The 27,964-nt window shown below is 35.7% G+C and overlaps 1 protein-coding gene across 1 annotated transcript in view; it reads right to left on the reverse strand.

Moving 5' to 3' along the window:
* Positions 1–221: 221 nt before the first annotated feature.
* LOC143461960 (symplekin-like) overlaps positions 222–27,964 on the reverse strand; it is an 82,434-nt gene continuing 54,691 nt past the window's right edge. Inside the window, exons 22-29 of the mRNA XM_076959917.1 lie at positions 24,222–24,346; positions 20,610–20,728; positions 16,757–16,873; positions 15,154–15,282; positions 14,507–14,704; positions 7,560–7,749; positions 3,100–3,291; positions 222–545 (exon numbers count right to left, since the gene is read on the reverse strand). Coding sequence (XP_076816032.1) covers positions 484–545; positions 3,100–3,291; positions 7,560–7,749; positions 14,507–14,704; positions 15,154–15,282; positions 16,757–16,873; positions 20,610–20,728; positions 24,222–24,346 — 1,132 coding nt within the window. The 3' untranslated portion in view covers positions 222–483. The remainder of the gene's footprint in view (positions 546–3,099; positions 3,292–7,559; positions 7,750–14,506; positions 14,705–15,153; positions 15,283–16,756; positions 16,874–20,609; positions 20,729–24,221; positions 24,347–27,964) is intronic.

The following is a 27,964-nucleotide window of genomic DNA, read 5'->3' on the forward strand; positions in this document are numbered from 1 at the left end:
TTATTATTAATTATTAACGTGTATGATTTTCGGTATTTCAACTCATCTCATTAGAAGATGCAGCTTGCTTAAACTAGATTCAACCCCTTCTATTATTTAACTTCTATTCTATTTAAGTAGCTATTCATCTATTTCTTCATTGCATAATTGCTTGGTGTTTACCCTTCTTTGCGCAGCAACTACATGTCACTGCACTGCAATACGAATGGTAATGGAAAATGTCACTGCTAACCAGGCGCTTGCGTTATTATAATTGTACTGTTACCTACACTAATAGTGTGTTTTATTCACAATTTTAAACATGTATGAACAATAAAGGAGCGATGAAGGCCAGCCCATTTCAAACCGACGATAAATCAAGTAAGTAGTAGAAGTAAACTATTTTTAACAACAGTACATTGTTTCCATAACAATTTCAAAAATGATATTTTGTTTAAAACATAGATTCCCGTCGCTTTGTGCGCCATAATGGTACAATCCCACTTAAATTTGCTCTAGATATTCGTCTTGGGTTGGAGTCGGACTTCGTTGTTCTTGTTTCACACCTGCAACAGCAACATTTCGTTAGAAATGACTGAAACCTGATTATAATGTAGATGCAGACACAGAAATGTAACGAATCTATACAAAAACATATGTTTCATCACCGAACCGAATAGCCAATCAAAACTGTGTTTAATACTTTGCAGCATGACAATACAAGTTTTTTTTAGTCAGACTGAATTAATCGTATGCTCCGGACAACACGTGCTCACTGGGAAAACCATGTAACCATCTTCCTTCGTCATCTGGATCAAACTTACCAAGTGCCGCAGTAACACTGATCCAGCCGCTAGTGCATTTGTCCTTCATAAACCAGCGTACTTTGCCAACTTGTCATTTAGTTGGCCTTGGCTTTTAACAGCGTGCGAAGTGCATACATACACTTCCATCAATCAGATTGATGTACAATACAGATTGATGTATTGTACTGATATTCATACACTTACAATACTGATTACCATCACGACGAATATATGTTTATTTTACTGATTAGTAATTAGTATGTTGGTTGAATTTGCCTGTGCTTGCTGAGAGAGCACACGATTCTTACGAAGTCAGATTTTACCAGGGTCAAAACAGACAAACTTCTATTTATGCAATCCTTCACAGCACAACATATCAAGAATTTTCTGTCTATGGCCGACGTTAGTTTAACAAATCCAGAAGAGGGCAGTCGGTAGTTTGAGAGTATTGTCGGTACAATTTGAACCAGTATTTCGGTACTTGGTATCAGTACTTCTCGTACAGCAGATCCAATTGGAAGTACAATTTATGCTGCTATTATTACCATGCGACTTACACTTCTTGAAAACAGTAATTCGGTACTATAGTACCTCAGAATTGCCCACTTTTAAACAAATCCAATTGCCAATTAAATCAACACTATTACAAAATTAGGAAATACCAGAGGGAACACAAGGTATATCATAGACATAGTACAACCTAATAATAACTCCAATTATATCCAAAACACGTGTAACGTTCCGTGACGCGACAGTTAATCGAAAGACAATTAATCGAAAGACAATTAATCGAACGACAATTAATCGAACGACAGTTGATCGAATCGACTGTTAAAAGAACGACAATTTATCGAAACAACTGACGATATGCACTGTTAAAAGAACGACAACTGACGAAGTGCACATTTCAATCGCATTCATTTATTTACAAGTTGTGTGCAATTGCTCGAAGATAACTTTTTATGTCAATATTCGTTGAGTCATAATTTTCGACTATGCTCTTCAGCCGTTGGTTGACAGCGTCGTAGCGCTTCTTCCGAGGTGGGCCAGTTATTCCAGCATTCAATTGCTCAATGAAGATTTCGTTGGAACCTTGTTCCTGCTTAATTTTTTTCACGAGTCTGCGAAGCGTCGGATGGGATATTGAGACACACTTGCTGAACGCATTGTGCCATCCTTCAATACTATTATTCGTTCGTGGAAGATCAAGCAGCAATATGTTCTTTGTATGAAATTTTGCCTTCAATTCGTCACTGCATTGCATTTCAATAAGGTCCATTTGAATTTTTTCGGGAATGGTATTAGCGTCCACATCAAACGGAGTACTGAATAGCCTGAATTTATTTTGTAGAGAACGAATGTCGGAGAAGTGTGAGGAAAATTCAGTAATTAAATTTCTCTTTGTATCTATAACGACTAGTTTAGCGTACTCTACAGACAATCTCGTACTCAGTACGAGATACTAGTCTACCGCCTTCGCACCAGTTTTATGGCGTAACAATAGACTAGTACGACGTACTTATGGCGTAATAACACCACAATATTTTCAAACAGTGCTAACACTGCAGTTTGAAACTCAATAAGAAACGGCGGGCCGTATTCTTGTGATAATGATAACTAATTATTATGTCTCGGGCCGGACGATTTCGCATGGCGGGCCGTAGGTTGCCGACCCTTGGTCTTTTTCAGACATGTGCAACCAGTGGCACGCGGGCCGCACTGCGGCCGGCGTGGTGCTCAGCAAAATGTTAGAACTTCATACTAGCCATCACTATTTCATGCAGTTTACATCAAAGCAATGGAAATTTTCGCAAGCTGTGTATAGAAATATTGCCCTTTGTGATGCAACAATGCTGCGTTGCATAATTTCGCAATGCGAGATTAGCACTTTGAAAAAGCTGTGTGGCATTGTACAGTACGCGAAACACGCAATTAAGATCCGAGGCTTAAAATGACGCCGAGGCTTAAAATGTTACACCTATAAATCATCAGTGTGATATACTGATATCATAATTCTTACTTGAAGCTATTGTCAAAGTTTGTCGTTCGATAAATAGTCGTTCGATCAACTGTCGATTCGATTAATTGTCGTTCGATAAACTGTCGGTTCGATAAACTGTCGGTTCGATAAACTGTCGTTCGATATACTGTCGTAGTACCGTAACGTTCGTACAATTTTGAACATAACAGAATATAGAAAAAAAATTGCCCATCTTAATTTAAACAAAATCCATGTTATCATATTCAAAAAACTCTAAATAACGAGGCCATAGAAATATCAAACCATGTTATTTTATTAACATAACTCACAAACCTGTTTCGGGCAATGGATGGAGTAAATGTGGTGGCAAGGACAAATTTACACCCGGAGCAGAAAGAATTGCATGAGATTGAACTCCCGGCGGCATCAGCACAGATGTTTGCAAGTGAGTTACAAGGGATGGCAAAATTGGCGTAACAGCACTAGTAACATCAACAGCATGTGGTGTAATGGCAGAAGTAGTAGCTAGAAGCAAAAAACCCAGATAAACAGTTAACAAAAAGCTGAGGCCTTTTTATGTTCGGTAATGAAATTCTGTATTACAACTTAACAAGACAACAGACATCAGACAAAAATAGTTTTAGCTATGCAAGTGCAAAATCACGGCTCTTTTAGATCCTTAGGTAAATATTAGGTAAATATTTAATTCATTTACATGATGCTGTTCTACAAAACTCAGAACCAGGATCCACGGGAAGCTTCCCATTCTCAGGGTACTTTTTCTTGTTTTGTCATAAATCTTGACAGCAAAATTAGAAGATATTTTACAAATTCCATAAAAAACTATACCTGGCCTGGTAACTTATACTTTGCTGTTTTAAAATCATTTCGTACTTCTTCGAAACTGGGCGCCTTCTAATCAAAAACGACTTTTAATCAAGAAAATATGGTAAGAAAATATGAAATCTTCAGGGAACTATATTTAAGAACTATTTACATTTTAATTTACAACTAGTCGTCCCAAAGAGCGCCACAACCAAAGCAAGTACTAACATTATAATGTTAACAAATCTGACAATTATCAAAACAAGAATGAATGGAAACAGTTAATTTTGGTCACATGAATCGTTGTAGTCGCTGGCTTCTGCTCATCATCTGCACAGTTTTGTTTGATGTTCAAGTTTTTGGTTCCTCCTAATGATGCTAGTGTCAGATATGGCTTTGCAGACCATGGCGATGGTGAACAAGTTGTGGGCACAGTTGGCATGGGAAGATTTGGAAAAAGGCATTGTTGTTGAATACACTCCTTTCCACTTGTTCTTTTGTCTTCTTCCTGCTGTGTTATTCTCTTTTTAAAGAAAAGAGGTCATCTCACATGGCACTTTTATTTCTTGCATTATCCTCGTGGCTCCGCTGTAAACGTGTGGTTGCGGACTAGGGGCTTTCAGCAAAACCAGTTACATCCTTGTCACTAAAATCGACAGTCGCTTAAAACATTGCTATATTCTCTTTTCTAGGCGATCATTAAAATCTTTTTTGTCTTCTTGCTTGCTTTTTAAAATACATCAGTGCAACAAGCCTACCTCCTACAAAATTCTGACAAAAACCATTGTGACGTGTTCATGCTTAACAATATATCGCCCTATTAATGACTCCGATTATGCAGATACCTCACTAAACCCACATGTTGTGACGAAACAAAGTGGTTCGGACGAACAAGGTCTTACTGTGCATGTATTGCAATGACTGATGTTAAATTGAGATCATTAGCTAATCCAAATAATTTTAAAAAGATGCAGTCTTGCAGCTAATTGTAGCACCATTAAATATTACATTTAATTGGGATAAAAAAAACTTGGCTATTTGACAAATCGAGATTATCAAAACAGGCAGAGACATCTTTTTGCATAATACCAAGAGTTTTCAAAAATTGCTTTAGGGTAAAAGTTTGATCTGTTGTGCTCCAACTGGGAACAAAAACCACATTGTGTGTTCTCAGGTTGTGACCAATGTTCGCTCTAATTTTTCACGAGTCTGAGCAAACACCTTAACTCCCTGAGCGGTCCCTTGGACCACAGTGAGCAACATCAGACGTGCGCACTGTGGTCATGCCAGCATCGTATCCATTCAAGTCACATGATTTATTAAAGGAATCAAATTACAGCATTCACATTTCTGTCAAAATACTTTTAATTAAGTTCTTTAGCCCAGTTACACAATGAAAATTACAAAAACCTTGTTCATGACCTGTGTAGTATGTTACCGCTATTGGAAGTGTAAATATTTAATTTTAACTATGGCATAGCATGAGCTTCCAACCAAGCCAACTGTAAACTCCCGATTGGTGAGGGGATGTGCCACTGCCCGTTTGTTTTGCCATTATTACAAGGGGTCAGTATAAACAGCCATATAAACCTAGACCTAAACCATAGATAAGCATAAGCAAAAGCATAAACATATAGCTAGCCTATTAATGAACCTCTTCAATATTGACTTTGCTTGCATCGACTTTGTATGTATTTCTTTCTTATAGGGCACATTTTATTTCCAGTTTTTGCTTCATTAAAAATTTAGTGGATATCTTTTACATGCCAAATGGTTTGAACTAGGCTATACTTTTGTTGAATATTGATTTATGATCCTGAAACGGAAAATAAACTGCCTTATGTAAAATGACGCAGATTTAACTCAGAAAAACACATAGTGAGAAAAGTGTACGTAGCTCTAAAAGCTCTTTACGTAGCCTGGCTTGCAGACAGAGATGCACATCAACCAATCAACGAGTCTCATGCATATGTCTGTTTCTCGATAAGAACTAACCAAACGGTGCATGTAACACTTGGAGTTGTATTAAATCTATAACCACTTTTCAGCAGCATTACTAATAAACTGAAGTATAGTTTAAAATCAACAAAGACACCCATTTTTGCCTGTCTTCCCGTCTACTAAAATCTAAATGTAACATCCTCAATCCAAACTATATAGGCCTACAGTAGCCTATCTACCGCATTGTTCAGATTAGACTGCGAGGAGAAGGTCGAATGTATAGTCTAAAGCAGAATAAAGATAAGATATTTTTATTTAACTGTTTAATTAAAACACAGAATGTACAAAGAAGTATAATACGTGTTACATTCAAAATATTTGAATAAAAAAACCAAAGGTGTTATTACTATAGCAATTACCATAATTATTATAATTGTTACTAACATTTAGTGATAAAATATTTCAGATTGTTACGAACATCATTAAATAATAAAATTTATATTTTAAACATTTTAAATAAAACTTACTAATGTATGCTTAATCATTATTTTGTTTTAAACTGTTTTATGGTATCATCTAACTTCGCTAATGGACCTCCGTCGGTCCGACAAAGAGATTTAGACGGCGTAAAAACTCGACATTCTAGCTTGCTACTCGTCAGCGGCAGAGGAGCTACGATCGCTATAGCGAGAATAACTTGTCGTATCCGTCGAGCCGACAACGACTTGCTAACTGGGAAGTCACTAACATTGAAAAATAGCACACAATGGATTAATATGCGTTTACTTCATTTTCAATTCAGGTTGGATTTTTTTGTGCGCAGCACAGATTTTCTGTGCGGTCAGCAGTGCGCATTTGCGCACGCGCGCAGCTTAGAGGGAACATTGCTTGTGACTTATCTATTTTAAGGCATCGCTTTTCACTAAGGCATACAGCTTATCACTTAGACTAAGCAGCGAGATTCTCTGGTTATGTCCATTCGCACAATGTTAAAAAGGAGGAGTGTTGGTCTGTTTTAATTTGTTTATTTGCAATTTAACTAATTGTTTATTAAAATTAAATTAATTTGCAGGAGATATTATCAAAAATAAAAGCATGTCCACAGCATTATCTTCCATGCTAGTTGTTTCTTTAATTATGTACATGAACATTTCAATGTTGTTATTATCGACTTACAGAACAGTTTTATTTCTGACAGTATACAGGTAACCAACTAACTGAGCTGAATCGATACTGTGGTACAGACAGTATTTTAAAACCTTTAATTATATTACACAACAAGATAGTAAGACTAATTACCTTTAGTAATAAATATACCAAATTAAAAACTTTTTATGTTCATAATGATATCCAATATCTATTAATTACAGACAGGTACATTCATGCATAACTACATACCAATTCTCTTCTGCATTTATTCAACAATTAAATATTTTTGTGAAACACAAATACTGTAGTACATAAATACAATACCAAGTCATCACAAAGTCAAGTTATTTTTGCCCCACACTAAAACCCAAAAAGGAAAACAAGAGCTTTATATTTAAAGGTGCCAATTTTTGGACTAAATTTATCAAATGAGTTGAAAAAAGCTAAATCACACAAAGGCTTCTCGAAATATTTGAGACCTGAATTTCTGCCAGTTCTATTGAAGTGAACCCGTATAATTTTTGTTTCATTTATTCTTCTAACATTTATTTTTGCTCATGAGAATAGGCTATTCTTACTTTTCATTTGAGATACTTTTTATTTGATTTGTTTACGCCAAGCAACTGTCAATTCTTAAGTTGTGTTATCTATTTATTATTTGAATGGCAAAAATAAAGTCTCGCTCTTGCTTGTGTTAAAAAGACACAATCACCATACATGTATAAAATAAACCAACTCACATATGCAAATGATTGAATGAATAAATGTATAGGTAGAATAATAATAATCTAGTAACAATAGCTTACATAAGCTATGGGCTGAGCATAGAAAAACAAACATTTGCGGTAGAAATAAAACCAAATAGAAACCAATCTAACCTGGAATTGGTGACTGAATTGTAGTTGATACTGAAACAGATGCAGCCAGTGTCCGATTCACATCCAGTGGAAATGCCTTAGAAATTTCAGATTCATGTTGGGGCTCATTTTTAACTGTTCCATTTACAAAAGTGGTTGCTGTCACAATCCTCTCATGTTGTTTGGAAAGCGTTTTTTCAAATTCCTGAACCTATCATATGCGATAAAAGTTTTAAACCAATTTCTAACAGTAAATATATAGTTGATGTTGTCTGAACCAAGTTAACCAAATTTTAAAGCAAAATATAATGACACAGCCTGTGAAATGGCTATTTCACAGTACATGTAAAGAAGCAAGCTTACACATGCGAAAGCTCGTGCCAAACTATATCCTGCTTGTAATTTTACAGTAAATATATAAGCTCAGTAAATGAATTTTAACTTGTTTTTGTAGGCCTAACCACTGTTGGCTTATAGCCGCAGACATTACTGAAATGAAATATTTTGTAGCACTGATAAGCGTATTTAGAACAACTAATTAACAATGCATAAAGCAAAAATAAAGTATACGTTAGTTACTAAAGATTATGCTTTTACATTTTTTAAACTGACTAATATAACAGCAATGGCCCTCTACTGGTTCATGACCACTTTTGACAAAACAATATAAAAACATGTGATGCAAAATGAAGCAAAACACTTCAGAATGCCTTCAGAATGCCAGTAGCCTATTCCAAATATTAATAAAGCTAACTCAACATCCTGCGATGCAGAAAATACTGCGGCAAACAATTATAAACTTATAATTAAATGTTATTTTTGTCAAAATTGGTTCACAATTTCTTTATTCCGTGGTAGTAGGTATGCACTGGGAAGGGTACATTTATTCAGCATTTGCAAATATTCTATGATGTAACCGGCAAATTTATAGAAGCCGATCACCTAGTCGTTTGGGCCAACAAGGTCTGAATTCCACCCTATTGGTATTAGAAATGCACACGTAATCTTGAAGCTCTTATATTGACCAGGTAGAACGATATAATATGTGGTAATGTGTGTGATTTCTACAAATACCGAACCCAGGGTATTACTTATCGTTATCATCTGCAAGTACAAGCAATACTCATAAATACCAGAAAATTAGTCAATCAGGAAATACCAGAAAATACCTCAGAAAATACCTCAATCACAAGGCTAAACAATTACAACATGTTCACTGACAACTCACTCAATAGTACTGAGAATCGAAATACTGCGAACTGCACGCAATCACCAAGCTATTTGGAATTTTGATTACCCAGCTATTTGGAATGTTTGTTCATATAAATCATTAGCACAAATCATATAATTCGAATGAACAACCTTGCTAATTTGTACGTTACATATGAGTTGCTATTTTTGTAAGATTTGAACTACAAGAGATTGGCACTTCTAGGGCGATTTTGACGACTCGATTATGTCTGTAAACACAGTTTTGCCACTTCGGACTCAACAAAAGGATTCCTTGAGCCTCTAAAGTTAAAAGAAATTGAGGAATGTCGTTCAAGATATTTGCCCAATAAAAACGTCGGCACAAATATAATATTTTCCTTGAAGTTCAATAGACAATTTAACATTACCATGAGTTCTCAACAAAAGTCTTGTCCATGTTATGGAGACATCGCCAGATTTACCATGTGGTTGTAACCAAATGCAAGCGACAAATCGTTTGTCAATGAAATTTTCAGATGGTCCTGTATCTATTGTAGTAGTTCCTTGACCAAATGTCCTTCGTTAACCGCGTCTACTACTGTGCGTCAGAGACAGCCACAAGCTCCAACAACAAAAAGCGTTCCAGAATTCTCACTTTGATGTTTTAAACGGCACTTCTGTTGCCATGAATATCAAACACCCTCCACTGAGGTGAGGGTGCAATAGATTTACTACGGCAAACACTTGCGAAGTGGCCACGTTTTCTGCAAATATAACAGTCCAGTTCGCGAACTAACAAGAATTCCCAGGATAAAGAGAACCTCCACAATAAAAACATCTTCTTTGAGTTTCAGATAACGTTTTACAAGACACAGAATAACAACTACCATCACCTGATGGTAGTTCACTTTGGCCAACTGGAGCCGACTGAAGCTGCACGCATTCTTATGTTTCAGCCAACTCGGCAGCTCATCTAAGGTCTATGTCATCTATTTCCAATAAGTGTTGTCGTATAGCCTAAGATGTTATTCTATTTATATTTGAATCTCAAATGAGCTTTTTGTTAAATATGTTTCTTTTGGTACTAGCATGTTGAGAAGGTTGACAATTGCATCAAAGTCATGCACATCCGCAACATATGGATAGATGTCTGGCGACGTAAGTTTCTACAATTCTGGCCTTGTTTATTGCAGGTGCATTTTCTTTTCGCAATTCTTCCAAGGTAGGGATTTGAATGGTAACAGTCTGTAACCACTATTTAAATACTTTAGCCACGTCAACCGCATTGGGATCAGCTCTTAAATCCGTCGGTCTAAGACCCAGCTTATCCATCTAGTGTTGATTTGTTTTTTTTAATTATTGAATTGTCCGTGTTTGAGGCCATAAACCAGAAATAAAAATTACTTGCACAAACCAAAGTCAAAACTTCTACAAAATCAACATAGCATATTAACAGATGTGATCCCAGTACACACAGGGGTTAACTGGAGATGCCCCTTGGGTTATGGCAGTTTATTCGTCAGCTACCATCTATCATCAGCATCTTGGAACAAACCACAATCTATTATGTCGCTCTCAACTACATGCTTTCCCTAATATGTTTGCTATCCACCTCCAAATTCAAGTACTTTCTCATCCAATTCACACTACACTTCCTCTGAACATGCTTCAACCATTTTAGTCCACTCTTAGATACGGTAAAACATCACTCACCCGTTCAATTCCCATTTTCTCTTGTAACAAGAAGTTTGGACAGTTATTTTCCATTATGGGCATACAGCTCTTCCACTGCACCATTCTCATTTTCTTCCTATGAAACCTTGTCATTGGCTCAAAATTAATTGCACAAATTTCTCTCTCATACAGCCAGTGTTTTGAGCAAAAGAAACGGTCGCTCAAATCTCTTCAACGGTCACTCAAAATAAACAATTTTTTTTGTTTGTAGCACGTCAAATTTAGTTTCTACCATATCCAACCATAAAAAACATTATCGACAACTGCCTGTTAGTTTTCCTTGCACTTACAGCATTGACAACAATCACACTGTTATGACTAGGGCGATTATTTTTTTATCTAAAAAATAAAAAATTTTGACCGAAAAATTGAAACTTTTGACAAATTTTGACTTTAAAAAAATTTTTTTTCACATATTTTGACATGTGAAGAACTCAAGTAGTTAATTATGCATTATTGTACAAAAACTTAAAATTTATTGTAGTCTAACAGAAATGCAAAAACTGAACACAGACCTAGCCTATTCTGAAAAGGAAAATGAGCTAATTACAAATCACTGCCAAAAAACTGCAGCTAAGACACATCAAAAAAACTGTTCAATACACTAAACTAAAGATACATTAAGTATCTAAAGCAACACCGAAGCAAGAGCTGCACTTAACCTACAGCTGCCGGAAAATTACTTGGACCTACCAAAAATTTTACACGTTTTGAGGTGTGTTGAGCATCACACCATATCATCCTAAATATTTAACTAAATGGTTTATGATTCACAATAAGTAGATAATGAGCCATTTACAACAGTATAAAGTAGGCTACAATGTGTAAAATGTAAAGTTCACTGACAGTGAAACCTCTACGACACCATGACAATGCAGTTTTTAAACAATTTTGACTTGGTAAAAAATTTTGAATTTATAAAAAATTTTGACAATTTTTGACCTAATGCTATAAATTTGACAAATTTTTGACTTCTTTTGAGAAGTGAAAAAATAATCGCCCTAGTTATAACACTATAATTTCTAGCTTTATAGTTTTACCCTTGCTTGGGATTTCCGCAGCACCAGTTTTAGCACTTTAAACGCTACCGTTGGTCTATGACCGACTGCACAATGCCTGCTTTATGACGGTTGCGTGCTTCACAACGGGAGATGGATTTCCTGTCAAGCCGGCCAAAACGTTTCATGACCAAAAAATGGTTACGAAAGTGAAGATTAACTGAAGATCGGTACGCAGCCACTTTAGGTGTTAGCCAGTTAGCTACTACATGGATTTAGCCTTATTATTGGTAGATCGCTTTATGGCAGTTTGGTTTGTTAGCATTCCCGTTTGTCATTTGCAGCCTTAAACGTGTGTAATTTCCATTTCTTTTTGAAATTGTGTGTTCTTTCAGGAAGAATGTCTTAACGTAAACGCTGTTCTGATAAAGCTAACAATCAAACTATATACCAGTTTTTCCCTCGTAGACAAAAAACACCAGACGATGATACTTCAAACCTAGAAAATTCACCTTCAAACAACACAGTAAGTTTATTTAGTTAGTGCTCTTCTTCTGAACATATTCAACAGAACCAAGATATTCCCACAACATCTTCATAAATAGTTGTACCAAAAATACTCTCAGTAACATCAAACAAAACATATCAGTCATGGATTAAGCTGAAAGGTTGTGACGAATCCCTACGCAATAACGTATTCACACTGCATGCTGATGGAGGAATACTATGTTTGCTATGCTCTAAGCATCCAATAGCTACCACTAGCTGATGAAAGACAGGTGATATTTACAGTGTAAATTTTAGACCATCATAACTGCCAGACCTAATCGCCCATCTCGGCTGGATACGCTTCACAGCTCTGATCAACACAAGCGAGCTGTTAATTTGGAAAAAAATGTTCTTCAACATTTCACGCTACATATCAGGATCGCATTTCAAATAATATTAAAACTGTGACCGGACGAGGTCATATAATTAACTGGTTAATGAAAGAGGATATAGCGAATAGAATAGTTGCTTTATTACAAACTCTGGTGGACCGCATTTGTCATAATGAACGGCTACGTGACCTGCAACATACAAGTTCAACTGCAGTAACTGAGTTTATATTGCTCATTTCAGAGCATTTCACTGATCGCATCGTTTCTGATGTCAAGCAAAATTCAAAAAAGGAAGCCATGGTTGATGAAACAACTGATATTGCCACTTTGCATCAATACATTACATTTGTCCCGTACGTTAATACAAAAGGGTGGTCAGTCAACTGCATTTCTGGATATTCGTCAGATTGAAGTTCATGGAGCGTCAGCTGCGAACTTATTTCGAGTTTGGAATAAGGTCGCTGCCGATTCCCTGTCGCAAAAATTGACTGAGCAAAATCGCAAAAATTGACTAAAATAACTACAACACATCCAAGAGTGTGAAAGTGCTTTATGGCAGACCTGAAGATACTTACTTTTAATTAATTTCGACGCTGAAGACAGCTAAATTGAAGGAAATGCAAGCTGTTGATGTTGATTCGCCTAGCAGGTCTATGCGAAAATTATTTAAAGCATGCCGTACCCATTGGCTATCTCATGGTGAAGCTGTGATTGAATTGAAGACAGAACTTTCTGCTGTGTCTGCAACACTACATTACTTTGCCTCTGAAAAGAAGGATTGAAAGGGAACTACTCTTTATTTAATTTGTTCAAAACACTTCCTTTTCTCCCTTTCCTTACTGAATGCTGCTTTAGAGCATCTAAAATTCTAAACAAACTATCACAGCTAGTTCAAAAAGGCATCTTTTACTTTTTTAACAATTGTCATACTGCCAAAAAGAAATCGCAAACCTTGCCGGTTCGGATCAGGTTGGAAATAGCTTCAAACTTGATTGGAAAAATTTTTCAAAACTTCTACCAATCTCTCAAATTGAATTCCTTGAAGACGGTATTGAGGTGATCCGATTTACTACTAAAAAATACTGTGAGGTACTGCTCCGCAATCTTGAAGACCGTTTTCCTGAACCAGAGATACTCTTTGCTTTATGGGAATCGTGAACTCCAGTCATCATCATTCTGATCAGTCAATTTAGAGTTGCTTCTGCTGAACTAATCTTGAAAGTATAAAATGATTATCAGACGTTAAAAGATGCATTGGTAATGCCAGAATTTGAGTTCTGCCAAGATGCCGTGAAGTCTGCAGCAAAATTCCTTGAGATTGGATATACCGAGAAATTTTTCCAGAGCTGCATGGCATTGACAATTCCTTTATCAAACGCTTGGCCAGCGTCATGATTTTCGACTTTATGTGGAAAAAAGGAAAACAGGAAAAACATTCTGCACATGGAACTAAATTTATCTAAATACCTTTACCACACACAGAACATGGTCACTTGTCACACTTTTCCACTAATCAACACTTTTTCACTCACCGACACCTTAGATTTACTCACATTCATTCTCTTGGAGTTGCTCTATAACAAAAGTTACATCAGTTGTTCTTTTTCCAAGCATAAAACCAACATCAATTTCAACTATCTTTCGAAACAAGTAGTAACAGACAACACAACACAAACCCCACTGTAATATGACAATAATGACATTTTAGATGAGTTAGACGAGCCATTTGAGACAAGTTGTAAATTTGAAAAGAGAATTTGGTTATTGCATTGCAAAGCGCATGACTTACATATGGTTATCTTTTGAACTTTTTGTTTAATGTTAAACAGAATTTGATTTGAGACTTAAAATTTATATGCAAGAAAGCGATAGATTCGTTTCAGTGGTATGCAATTAACTGATTTCAACTGTATTGAAACCAGCTGAACAATATGAGATTGGTTTAGTTTTTTAAATTGAGTCCTAAAAACACTTAGCCTGAAGGCATCAGAAATATAAAATTTTCTTGCCTTCAGCATTTCTTTTTTTCTTAACCTAAATCACCATGCACCCCTGGTACTGTAAATAGATAAAGTACAGTTATTGCCATTTTTCAAATAATTACATATAAAACGTATGCATAAACCCATTAAATCTACTCATGATTTCATTGACAATATTTAACCTTCATTGCTTCTTCAAGTGTATGGATGCTTTTTGTTGAGTGCTTTTCTTGGTTAGCTGTTTCCTGTTCTTCCCATTCTTTTGTAACTCTGGGCTGTTCTTCCATTTCAAGCGTTGGCATTTCTGCAAGTATTTCTTCTCGACACTGCTGTGGCATAGTTTCCAATACTGATAGAATTGCTGGAGAAATGTGTTGTCTCTATGAATTAAATAAATATATGTAACATGGAATATTTTAGAAAGATTCATCACGAATACCTTTCTTTTTACAAATGTCTCGAAACATAGTTTTCTCCTTACAAGAATATATATGTTTATGGTCAAATACTTTTTAAAACATTACTTCAGGTAATGAGGTTATGTTTCATAGGTGTTTATTGCTGTAGTTTGTTAGCAGCATTAGTCAAAAACATGTTATCTGTTCTTCCCAACCCACAGGTGACAAAATTGTTCATTTTTTTAATAGTCTCAATAAAAAAATTAAAAGTAATTACAGCAAATGGCTCATAATAACGGTATAAAAAACAATCCCGTTGGAAACTTTTACCATCGATGCACAAATGCAAGAAGCTGCCTTTGTGGAAATACACAACCTCTAAATGCTTTACCCCTTTCCAATGTGTTTCTTTAATTTTAGTTGTTTCAAACCTGTTGTGGAGTAAATTTAATAACATGTTGTAATAATGGCTCTCGCAATTCTGGTACACTTTCAAACACATTTGAAAGTTGTGCTGGAGGAAGCTGTAGTAAAACCTGGAAAGATTGAGGTTTCATCCTCTGTAAATACAAACATTTAATATTAATAGTATCATCTCCAAATTAAAACACGAATTTACCTAAGAATAAGCAAGTTAAGTTAAACCTAAGTTTCCAACTTTTCTGATTATTGTGTAAATACCTGAATGAACTAGATCTGTGCTTTTCAACTTTTTTGAAGATGGTTTACACTTTTTAATGTCACAAAAATCTCATTTATACGCAATACAGTCCACAGTGTAAAGCGTTTGGCATGCTGGGGAATAAGGGACTAATTTTTTTTTTGGGTACTACTTATTAAACTATACATTTTATAAAACAATCTGTATAATTTCAACTGTTGATTTTTTTCGTAACTAAGTTGCTAAAAATGTTTATTGTCCGTCAAGTAGTTTCAATTCGCAATGTCGACAGAATTATATAAAAAAAACTGTAGTGTATTTTTAAACCCAAATCAATCCATGCGGAGCAAACCCATAACATGCGTAATGGTCTTGAAGGTTACAGGAGAGTTTTCCATTTTAGTTTTCCAATCTTACGTTGTTATGAGAAAATTAAATGATCTTATGTCTATAGGGGTCACTTCCCAATAAAAAAGACAATTTTGAGCCGGCAACACAGTGATTGTTGTTTGTTCGCACTCAATGCGTCATATTAAAAAAAGTAAGAAATTTTCCGGTCCAATGCGCATGTGACGTCGATGCGGAGTAATTTGTTGTTGTTTTGGCGACAGCTGGTTCCAGGTCTAGGCTAAGTACTTTGCATTGAAAAGCCTATCTCTTTGAATTGGGATATGACCCCTATAAAAGCACGCGAATACTTTAACCATTGTCTTATTACGACATAACATCATCATCCGTTGCTTTGTTTTTGTTTTTCTTTTGGGCCACTTCAACACTCTGTCACGTTCTTTTTACAGGCGCTATGGTTGCTATTCTGACAGTTCTTGGAACCAATTGACAAAACTGGATTTGCAATCATGCAAGGGTAAGCAAAAAAATGCTGAGACAGAGAAACAAATTTGCACAACCAACCAGCGTTGCCTAAGAATAACCAAAATCAAAATGGTTCTCTTAGAAATTCATCAAAGACCGTTTGTGAAGTAAGCATAATGAATAGATTAAAAAGTTTTAATAATGAAGTGTCGTGATTTCAAAGAAATTAATAGATAAAAATTTCATCCACAATAGTTTTATATGCGCTAGTGCGTACAGTATAAGAGGTTGGAAAGCACTGAACTAGATGATTTATCATTGGTAATTACTAATTACTGACATGCCGTGTTGTGCAACAACGTGCTACGTCTTACGCATAATACGTGTTAATTGCATATACAAAAAATTGGATAGAAAAAAAACAAAAACGCTCTAGTTACAAGATTAGTTTAAATGTTTGTTTTGAATTTCAGAAATGAAAATGACAGCAATGTAGTACGTGACTTACATTTTTATACAATATAACAATAAACTACACAAACATAGCGATATATCCTTACCTGACAGCATCGAATAAAACCTTCCCAAACTTTTGTTTGCTCCCACACCCGCTTTACAATCAAGCGCTGTAGAACATTCATGATAAAACCTGATAGGCGAGGGTATGTGATCAGGGCCTAAATGAATAGTTATAGTCCATGAAGTACTTATTGTTTGACAATTTATGTCCACACAAAAATAAATATTGGCCTATAACAACAAGCCCAGATGGAGGCCAAGCTACCCATCAGAACAATGCAGATATATCCATCGTGAAGTATTTTCTACCAATATCAAATCAGGAAAAACTAGTACTGAAGGGTAAACTAATATAAATAGTACCCCACATAAGAGTTTGATAAACGTATTGCTGCACAAAAATTCAGCTAAAAGGTCTTGGGCAAACATTTTGCCATGGAAAACTGCATACTTCGTCACATTTGAAAAATGAAGGTAAAACTTTGTAAACTAATTCTTGAAGACTCTTATCGGGTAAATGTAAAATTAATAGTGCGTAGAGCAACTTGTTTCTGTTCCATTTTTGTTTCAAACAAGATGATGTAACAGAGACAGGATTGCAAATATAAACAGTAATGTAGATTGTAGAAGCCGAACATATTTACCTTAAAATTACAACTTACAGTATGTTAAGCAATATAAAGCAAACAAAAGTTTAGCATGTGCAATTACTAAGGCTCTTTAGTAAAGGGGTGCAGTGGTCAAAAATTAAGATTTTTATGAATATGTTGGATTCTTACATATCTTTAAAGGTAGACCTTTAAAAAAATTTGATTTCACCAATCAAATGGCAAGATGGTTGGAGTTGGTTTTTACATTGGAATTACCCTAGTAGTTTGTGATACACAGAATTATAGCTAAAATCAACATGACTATAGGCAAAATGAGCAATTTTAGGCTAGGAATTTTGCTTTTCATTTTGGGTCCGTGTACTACACGTTTGAGATAGGTAATTTTAAGCCTATTCCAGTATAAAGTTGCCCCAGGTAGGCTAAAACACCTATTTTCTTATTAGTGCTTAATTTCTGAAGTTTTCGTCGTTTTACAGTTAAAGTAGTCAAGTGATTGATTTAAAAATAGGTGGATTTTTTATTTACACTCTGCATAACTATCCTATGTTATATAATTTAAAAAAAAAATTGTTACAATAAATCAGTTAGCTTTTTGAAAAATTTTGAATGGAAAAATGTTCCCAGATTTTTCTTCAAACATGCTATAAGCTCACAAATTTTCAAGCAAATTCATGCTAAAACTGTGAAAATAATAACTTTTAAAATCTTAAAAATTGAAGAATCCCCTTTGAATGTCAGTCAAAGAAAAAAGTCAGTGCGCTATTTTGTACTTTTATGAGATATGAATAGAATTATAAACTAAGTTAAATATATCACTTCTAAATTCCCAAAATATCTGGTTAAGCATGATTTTGGGCTGCTACTTTCAGATCCCGTCATAAACAAACCGCAGGAATTCAATGTGTTATCGCAAAAACCTTTCGAGTTAAATTAAAGTGAATATCGGGAAAATAGAGGGATTTTCTAATAGTAAAAAGGTCAATTGCAATTTTTTCATCACAATCCATAAAAACGGGAAGTATTTTCAACTTTTACCCAAAAAAACGTTTATGCAGAAAAACTGTTTTAAAGTATCCTTCATAAATTCCTTTATCACGCGACCAGATGTACTTGTCGTGAAAATGATATGTTGGAGAGTTGCATAGCCTTCCGTAACCAAAAGTTAAAAGCAAGACCATAAAAGAGCTATTAAACGGCAAAAAGTGCTTTTTAGTCTTTAGGATTCCACGAAAAAGTAGTTACAAGATCACGTTTATTTACAAAACACCCGGGATTTTTTCCCACCTACCTACTAAATTTGAAGATCGTCTGACCTAATAGCTCACATCTCCGAGTTAGGGGAAAAATCATGAGTAGAAATTGAACGCCAACTAGAAGTTGGTTTATATTAGAATGTATTTTCTCCGAATGATAAATTTTCTCAGCCAAGTCATATTTCTATATGCAGATTGACTAGAATTTCAAGACATTACCAAATGCCAAAATTTGTTTTATTGAATTCCTCATCGCTCGAGTTTCGGTTACCAAGCCAGTCTTTCTGGAAGTTTTAATAGACAGTCAAATAATCAAATTGTTTTTTGATTATTTTAAATTGGATTTGCAAAAATTAGAAATGTTGACCAGTAACGCTTAGCAGAAGCAAGGAACAACAAGCGCTGTTAATGCCTTGCCCAAAAACATTACAATACTAGAACAACTGGGTATTGAACATGAGCTGCATTATTACAAGCCCAGTGTTCTAACCACTGTCCTACCAAGCAATGAAACAAAAGAAGGAAGTATGTTGAATCACAAAGAACATAAACGATGAGTTCAAACCAATTTATACTGTACTTCTGAATACATTAAATATACTATACTTCTACTTCTCCCACACACAGCAGTGCAAATATATTCAAAGTTATCTAGTTCTGATTATAATATTCATAAGAAAAAAATATAACTTTATTGAGATTACAACTATACTTTCAAATTTTGAGTTATTGCAATTATATGCTACATAATTTAAGCCTATGCAAATGAAGAGTTAAAATAATATAGGCTCACACGCCGAACTACGGTATCAATTATGTCACGTTGATATCGTACATATCGATGTGACAAGAATATATTCTACAGTAGATCAATAGTATTATAATTAATTGTAATAATTGTAAGATTATAGATAACAACTGTAATTTGGATAGATTGCATAGTGCAAATGAGCAAATTATGACTTGCACTGATGCTGATTACTTGAAATGTATCTGGGTATCTAGTATGTTTAGCTCTTAGTATGCTTATCGTTATGTGACCTGCACTCAGTTGTACAATTACTGGTTTGGTTTTGGTTGGCTAAAACGATTTGTATTGTGTTTGGTAATACTTACTTATTTTCTTGTACGAGAAAGGTCAGACTACAGGCAACTAAACTTGTGCAAGATTTTTGCTGGTTTCATTGCAGCATTACATTAGTACTTTCAGGATATGCTGTTTCAGACAGCATAAAAGTACAGACGCACGCTGCAAAAGGTAAACATGATAACTGTATGTATAATAATTCACCAATTAGATGTAGAACAAATTTAACAGTTTGAAAAATCCTTCCAGATAGCACAGTCTTATTTTGCTCATCGCTGGTATATTAACCCAATGAACCGCTCAAAATAACTGGAATGAGTTCTGTCAACTGATCCATACTGTGAGAATTATCCACCTGCTAACCTAACCTAAGGTTGAAATAAATTCCCTTTGTTCATCTGAATAAGGTAAGATTTTGGGCCAACCTTTTTAACTGTTTTTTCTTTTCTCGAATCTTGCTTTCTCTCAATAACCAGAATACATTCGCAGTCGGATACTGTCTACTCTAGACTCTAGCAGGTTAAGCTCACATAGACCCAGGATGCTTTGGTAAGTTGTTTTTGGCATATAATGGATGCTCAATCTTTTTACATACTACTTTTATGTATTTCCAAATCAACAAGCATATACCCACAGAAACTTATTTGTAAACTTGCTTAAGAACGTCCTAAAAATTTTTTTTGAACTATTAAGTGAACTGGGCTTCTCATAAAAAAATTTTACAATCCTATTCACTAATCTTATGAAACTTAGAAATTAGTTCAAATATAGGGGGCATTGAAAACTTAGCAACTTGCCTTTCTCAACAAGAGAAAGGGCAAAATAACATGCATGACACAGATCCGCAATTCCCAAACGCTTTGTAGGAGGGATATTTTCAGAAACCCAATTTGAAAATCTATTCTATATGCACAAAACACTAAAATAGGTAGCAAAATAGTACCTGTATTACAGTCCGCATCAATAACGTAGGTATGATGTCTTGCTCAACCAAGTGATTAATAACTGTCACTAATACTTCAGAAGTGTACACTGATTTCTCAGCAAAGCACAAACTAGTAGCTAAAATTCAAAACATAGTAAGTTAAACAAAAAAAACTAGAAAAGATAATAATAAATACACCACACCCTAAATAAACTGTGTGGCTATATGATAGCATGTGATACAGTCGAAATCGGTTAATCGCATAGTCAATTTGCCAAGCTTTTTTATGCAATTAACCGATGTATGCGACTAACCGATGTATGCGTTTCCTACATTTTGTCCACTATTCTCTTTTAAACACCGGCGCACGCATTCTTGCTCCTCCGCCGATTTTTGGAATGACACAATGCATTATGACGCAGCAAGTGAGCTTCCTTCTTTTCGATTTCGACACAAAAAAAACACGAAACAAAAACGAAATGCTTTGCAATGCTTAAATAAAAATTAGTTTTGTTGTTCTATTGTGATGTAACGATCCGTCTCCTTAAATAAAACGTAGTTTTGTGGTTCAAAATCACTGTAGAGAAGGCCATTTTTCGTGAAGTTTTACTTTATTGTTCAAATCATTTACGTGCTACTGTCTCTATAGCCTTCAGCCTTGCGGTGAATTTAATCACAGCTGTCTTTAATTCACAACTGCTGTCTTCAGTGTCTTGTCGTGTATTCAATCGCTGCGGGTTATGGGAGATCTTGCGATGATTTTTGTTTATTGGTCAGGATAATCTTCAGCAACTTAACACTTCATCAAAAGAAATATGCGGTTAAGTGATACAAGTCTACAAATCAATCAAGAATTCCTATTCGATTAACCGATTTATACGATTAACCCTTATGCGATTAATCGTTGAATTTTCTTCACAAGTGAATGGGAATGTTTTAGGATTATGCAATGCTATGCTATAAAGCGATTTATCCCTTTAACCAATATGCGATTAACTGATTTCGACTGTACTTCAGTTGGTTTCCATTTTAGCAAGTCATTGCAAGAAACTTTTACAATAAATTAAAGCTTGTAATATTTACACAAAGGTGCATATCAACTAATAAAATGAGATAATAATAAAAATTACTATTAAAATACAAACAAAATCAATGAGACAAAATGCTTTTGTTTGTACAAAAATACAAAACAAATTTGTCTAATTAAATATGTACTACACATGTTATTTACATTAAAACATTCATTTAACTTGAATTAACAATAATTTTTAACCAACAGTTAGGTAGTCTCCCAACATGGTAAATATAGGAAAGGTTAGTATAAACACCAGACAAATTACTGAATGGTGAGTAATCTACACAAACTGATTTTGTAATCAATCATAACACTGGCCTGCATTTTTCAACTTCAAAATTTTTTCTTCACTAAAAACATGCAAATATAGCTAATTTTGTGGCGCTGATTCCGAATCTGTGGTCCGTTTTATTCTAGCACATCAGGTTTTTGAGATAACTGTTACACGTCATAGAGCGTTTTTCGTGAATAATCGCAAATAATGTAAGTTGTACAACAAGCTTGACTCGAAAAAATTCACAGTTTGCACAGAATTGTTACACATCTTTGTCTTCTTATGATAAAACAATAAAGATTTTTGAAATATTACAGCAATAACGATATAATCCAGTAAAATGATTATTTATTATTGAAAGCACAGCGGTTCACTACCTCGGAATCTATTTTATTGAAAATGCGTGTCTACCTGATTTTTTCTCATATTTAGTAGAGTCTTCACTTTTAAGACACCAGCATTAGTCAGCTATCATGCTGACATTCCACTTACCCTGATAGTGTTCCTCCATCACCATTATCTCCCGGTGAAAACGTTCACCTTGTTCCTCACTAAACGTCCCACAGTTATCTGGAAAGTAGTCTAGGTGGGAGGGTAAAAAGTGCATTTTGACGCTCATCCTACCCCCAAGTTTTTGTAAGGCATCGAGCATATCTGTAATAAGCTGTTTGTAAATGGAGGCTCCGTTATTTCCATGGAACTGCTGGATAACAGCTTTTAACCCCTTCCAGGCTTGCAATTCCGTTATAGACGTTTTTTCAAAATCTTCATCGTTCAACAGTTCTCTGATTTGTGGTCCAGTGAAAATACCTGCTTGCAGCTTAGCTTCGGATAAAGACGAAAACTTTTCTTGCAAGTTCCTAAATCCTTCTCCGTATTTGTCCATACCTTTCACAAAGTTTTTCATGCACTCAAACTTGATGTGCAAGGGCGGTAAAAAAAACTTTTGCTGGAGCAACAAGAGGATGTGGCTTCACATTCTTAGATCCAGGCAGAAACTCATCTCTTGCTGGCCACAATTTCCGTGTAAAGTGGGAAGTATCTGTCCTACTGTCCCAGAGATAAAGAAAACAGGGAAATTTAGTGTAGTATAGTATGAGAGCTACAACTTTTAAATCAGCACATATCAACCAGTTATGCTCTTGGTACTTTATCATTTGCAACAGAGTTTCTGTGTTTTCATACGTTTCTGGCATCTCAGTAGAATGTGCAACAGGTACTGATGGCACAGTTTGCCCATTGTACCACAACACAGCTTTCATGCTCGTCTTCCAAGAAACTATGAATAGTCTCCAATATTCTGCTGAATATGATATCCTAAATGTTTCAACTAAACCCTGAACATTCTTCCAATAAACCAGAGTATTTTCTTTACTAAAAAATTCTGTAATTTTTTTCTTTCTGTGGCGGTACCACGCAAAACTTGTACCCTTTTCTAGAAGATTCTTTTCCTTTAATCTTGATGCTAGAAGTTGTGCATATTCTTTTGAAAGATATAACTCTCTTGTGAGATCATTCAGCTTAGTTTGTGAAAACAGCTTTGGAGAGTCATCGTTTATTCCTTCCAGATAGTGCTCTCCATCACCTGCACTTTTTTCAGATTCTGAGGAGCTTTACATCTCTGTTAGAGGATTCGGCACAGGAATTTCATCACAATGTGGTACAGGCCTCAATGCTGACTTTAAATTAGGGTACTTGATATTGGATTTGTTTCTTCTGTTAAACCCCTTAATACACCATACAAAAATAACAGTCATTGCGATGGTTTTTTTGCTCCCTATATACCGTAGGGACGCCAAAGGGAAGGCTCTTGAGTTTTTTCTGGTACCACATACGTAGCTTTGATGCACATACGTAGCTCATTGTGATAACAAAATTTATCTTGATAAATAATATCCTTTTGACAAAAAAGTGGGTAGTTAAACGTAAAAGCGAAAAATTATGCGGTTTTTCGACCGTAACTTTAAAACCTGATGTGACAGGCAAAAAAGGATGGCATTTTTGAAATCAGCGCACCAAAATTAGCTAGAAAACGTTGGCATCATACAGAATAAAATTTTCATGCAGACCAGTGATAATTGATACATTGGTTTAAAACCAGCTGCTCAGGTGAACTGCATAACATCTCATGATAAAATAAATCAATGATGAATTAAAGCAAAGAATTCAAATTGCTTGCTCTCAGTCTTACAACTGTAGCTTAGAAATTTATTACATATACAGATCAAACAATCCAATGAATGCAAGTACATATTCAAATACTTCTCTAAGCATTCAGAACCTTTTATTAGGCACTTCATATCCACTTTTGCTGGTTCCATGTTGTGTAAAGCAACAAGGAGCTCAATTGGACTTAATGCACTATTTGAAGGCATCGAATTCTCAGGTCTTTGAACACCTAATAACCTAAAAACTCAATTAATGTAAATAACATTATTATCAAACAGTAAAGTAATAAAAGTTCAAACACAATCAAAGAATTGACAAATATTACCTCAGTGGAAAGAGCAAAAATTCATACAAGCCAAGATTTTTTACAGTAGGTTAGACAAATGGTAGGTAGAACTGCGTAACCATTAGGTTCTATACTAACAAAAATACAGCTAAACAAAAGAAAAATATCAACAGGAAGAAAACAACAATACACTAAATACGCTTATAATTTCAAGTATCTAGAGAAAACAGCGTGCAGTGGGTTTCACCAAACAAGAAAAAAAATAAGCTAAAAGGTAATTAAAAAACACCTTTTGAAGACCAAATTTGATTTTTTTGTTATATCTTATCTACTGACATTATTCTCTTACATGTATATTTATGCAGTTCTGCATGAAACTGGTACTATGTTTTGTTTAAACCTAATGTTTAGCCACATTCAATAAAAGATTTATTTCAAAAGTTAAAAATTTGGCAAGATGTTTTTTGTACAGTAGACATCACATTTAACGGACAAACCAGGACCAGCGATATTCGTCAGTTATACAATATATGAAATTAACCGCAGGCACACCGTGCAGGCTTCCCAAGCCCTTACCGGTTATTGGAGGATCTGCCATTCTCTGGATGGCAAACCTTGTTAAATTTCTGTGATGTTATTTACTTTCATTATTTCAAACTTTTATAACTACTTCAAACACAGTATATTACATGCATATCTTCACCTGCTAAGTGTTCATTGAATGAAGTAATATCATTATTACATTGTCATGTAAAAACATTAAACCAAGCTAAAAACTATAATGAGGCATTTTGTTATAAGTTATGTTCAAAATGCTAACGCTCCATTTAAAATAAGTTATCCCACACTACTTCTTTCTCAGTTTGTTTTGTAGTGGCTTGGGAGCCACATCCGATACCAATATATCATTCGTGGGAAAGTATTCGCCAGTTGTTTATTGAAATGTTGTTTGTTGATGAAACTGCAATTGTCGCTTAATATTTGGAAACTTTCCCTAAACAACTTTATGTGAAAGCGCCGTTTATTACGTTACCAGGTGATTTCATAGCATCCGAGTTTAAACTGTGTATAATCCCCATTGCCCAACGCTTAGTTTATCGTTTGCGATTTCTGACCTATTTGTGTATATTTTGTTGAATACTTCCGCTCACATCGCCCCGCTTTATAAACTCGTGCTAAAATGCGAGTAACCGCGCAGACAGAGATATCGAATCGTACGAACGTATTACGTCAGTCGTGTTAAAATGTAATTTGTTAGACTTGTTTTAATTGGTGAATGCTAAGTTTGTGCTTGTGTCATAATAATCGGAACCTGTACAGTTCCTACAATAAAGGATTGTTTTCTGATAAACTGTATCTGTTAATCGTAATAGCTTTCGGCTAGTAGCAGTAGTAACACGTTAAGGTTAGAGATTTCTAACCGCACGCAACCACGGAGTCAGATCATTAATTCGGCAGGTAAACTAAGACCGAATAGCATAAGTTAAGACAAGCAGAACCTCCGCATTTTGATGACCACCGACGTTGACCCGACGTGTTTCAATGAAGCTGACACTGTTAACTTTATTCTTGTAAACAAACTGATTTAACAACAACGACAGCAATGGCTCCATCTCAAAGTAGTTCAGTTTCTGACGGAGACAACGATGATGACGACGATGACGACGACGCTACAACCTCTTCTGCCACATTCAGGACTTCTGGGACTGGTTGGAAAATCATTCCACCGCAACGTTTCTCTGATTACAAACACAACATGTTCATTTGTTTGATGCTTACATGTTTTGCTGTCATTTCCGAAGTTCTCACTACTTTCAACGAAGAGAACAAGTTCCTACATTGTCAACTCACGAAGCTGATTGACACGCTCTACAAAGCAGTTGGGAAGATTTTCTCCACTGAGATACTGTCTTCTACTCTTGGACAACAAGCCTTGGGTTCCAGCCTTGGAGATTTTATGTCCAGAGCAACATGTCACTCTATCAACGGTACCGTCTTACCGTCACTTGCGTACCGCAACGCGTTCAGTCAACGGCCTCTCATCCTATATCGCGATCAAAACGGCCACAGTCAATACGGCCAACTCATCTCAGACAACATTGTCTTACCGGGAGTTCATCTGCTGGAATCGTATCGACCAGCTAGAAGTTTTGTCTTCCGAGTTCATGGGGACACTGTCCTTTATCACAACTACACCTTATCGCACGAACATGTGCAGGTGCACCAACTCAACTTACCTTTGTCGACTAGACACCTCAACTACAACGCTCCCGACTACGAGAAGATTCTCAACGAGCTGCCTGACTCCGACTCGTTCACTGACTTTCAATCGCTGCTCAGCTCTATGTCTGAAGCCAACCTGCTTAAGGAGAAAATGCGACATGTCATAACAAGTCTTACTACTACTGATGAAACTATGATCAACGGATCCTACGTCGCAGACACGTTCGCGCACGCCGCGAAACAAACGTTGCTGCTTGCATTGTCACAGATTACGAATCCTTTTCTCTCAGCCCTTATCTTCATCCTGCAGCTACTTGCCATGATGTGGGCCTTCTGCCATACCATCGGGTTTATCCGATCATCTCCGCAGCATTTGCGGTATGCCAGATCCCTTGTATCCCGTATTCGCGCTGGACGCAGCCATCGAGATGCACCTCCACAACAAACTCATCCGTCGCCCTTGCTTCGACGTTCTCGTGACCAACCGTCTTCTTCTGGATCTTCTGATGACACGCCGCCCGCTTCGTCGTCTCGTGATGAGTTCGCGGACACACACAAACTTTGAGGTTCTTTAATTGTATAAACGCGTTTTCGGTGCCGCTAATGTCGTATGCATGTAACCTTTTACCATTTCCCTTTGTAGTTGTCGGCCGACATTTTTAGTATATCTCTCGTTTAGTACATGCGTAATAATACTAATAACTAATAACCTTCTCTTTGCTGCGTCGTTTTGTCTTGTGCTCGTATCGTTACCGATTTTCCGTCGTATTGCATGCTCATTGTTGTAATCAGAATATTACATTTTAATTGTCAATTTTTTTGCCTTCCGTAGCGGGGGAGGAATGTAGTGGCTTGGGAGCCACATCCGATACCAATATATCATTCGTGGGAAAGTATTCGCCAGTTGTTTATTGAAATGTTGTTTGTTGATGAAACTGCAATTGTCGCTTAATATTTGGAAACTTTCCCTAAACAACTTTATGTGAAAGCGCCGTTTATTACGTTACCAGGTGATTTCATAGCATCCGAGTTTAAACTGTGTATAATCCCCATTGCCCAACGCTTAGTTTATCGTTTGCGATTTCTGACCTATTTGTGTATATTTTGTTGAATACTTCCGCTCACATCGCCCCGCTTTATAAACTCGTGCTAAAATGCGAGTAACCGCGCAGACAGAGATATCGAATCGTACGAACGTATTACGTCAGTCGTGTTAAAATGTAATTTGTTAGACTTGTTTTAATTGGTGAATGCTAAGTTTGTGCTTGTGTCATAATAATCGGAACCTGTACAGTTCCTACAATAAAGGATTGTTTTCTGATAAACTGTATCTGTTAATCGTAATA

This window comes from Clavelina lepadiformis, chromosome 6, assembly GCF_947623445.1.
Source record: "Clavelina lepadiformis chromosome 6, kaClaLepa1.1, whole genome shotgun sequence".
Lineage (NCBI taxonomy): Eukaryota > Metazoa > Chordata > Ascidiacea > Aplousobranchia > Clavelinidae > Clavelina > Clavelina lepadiformis.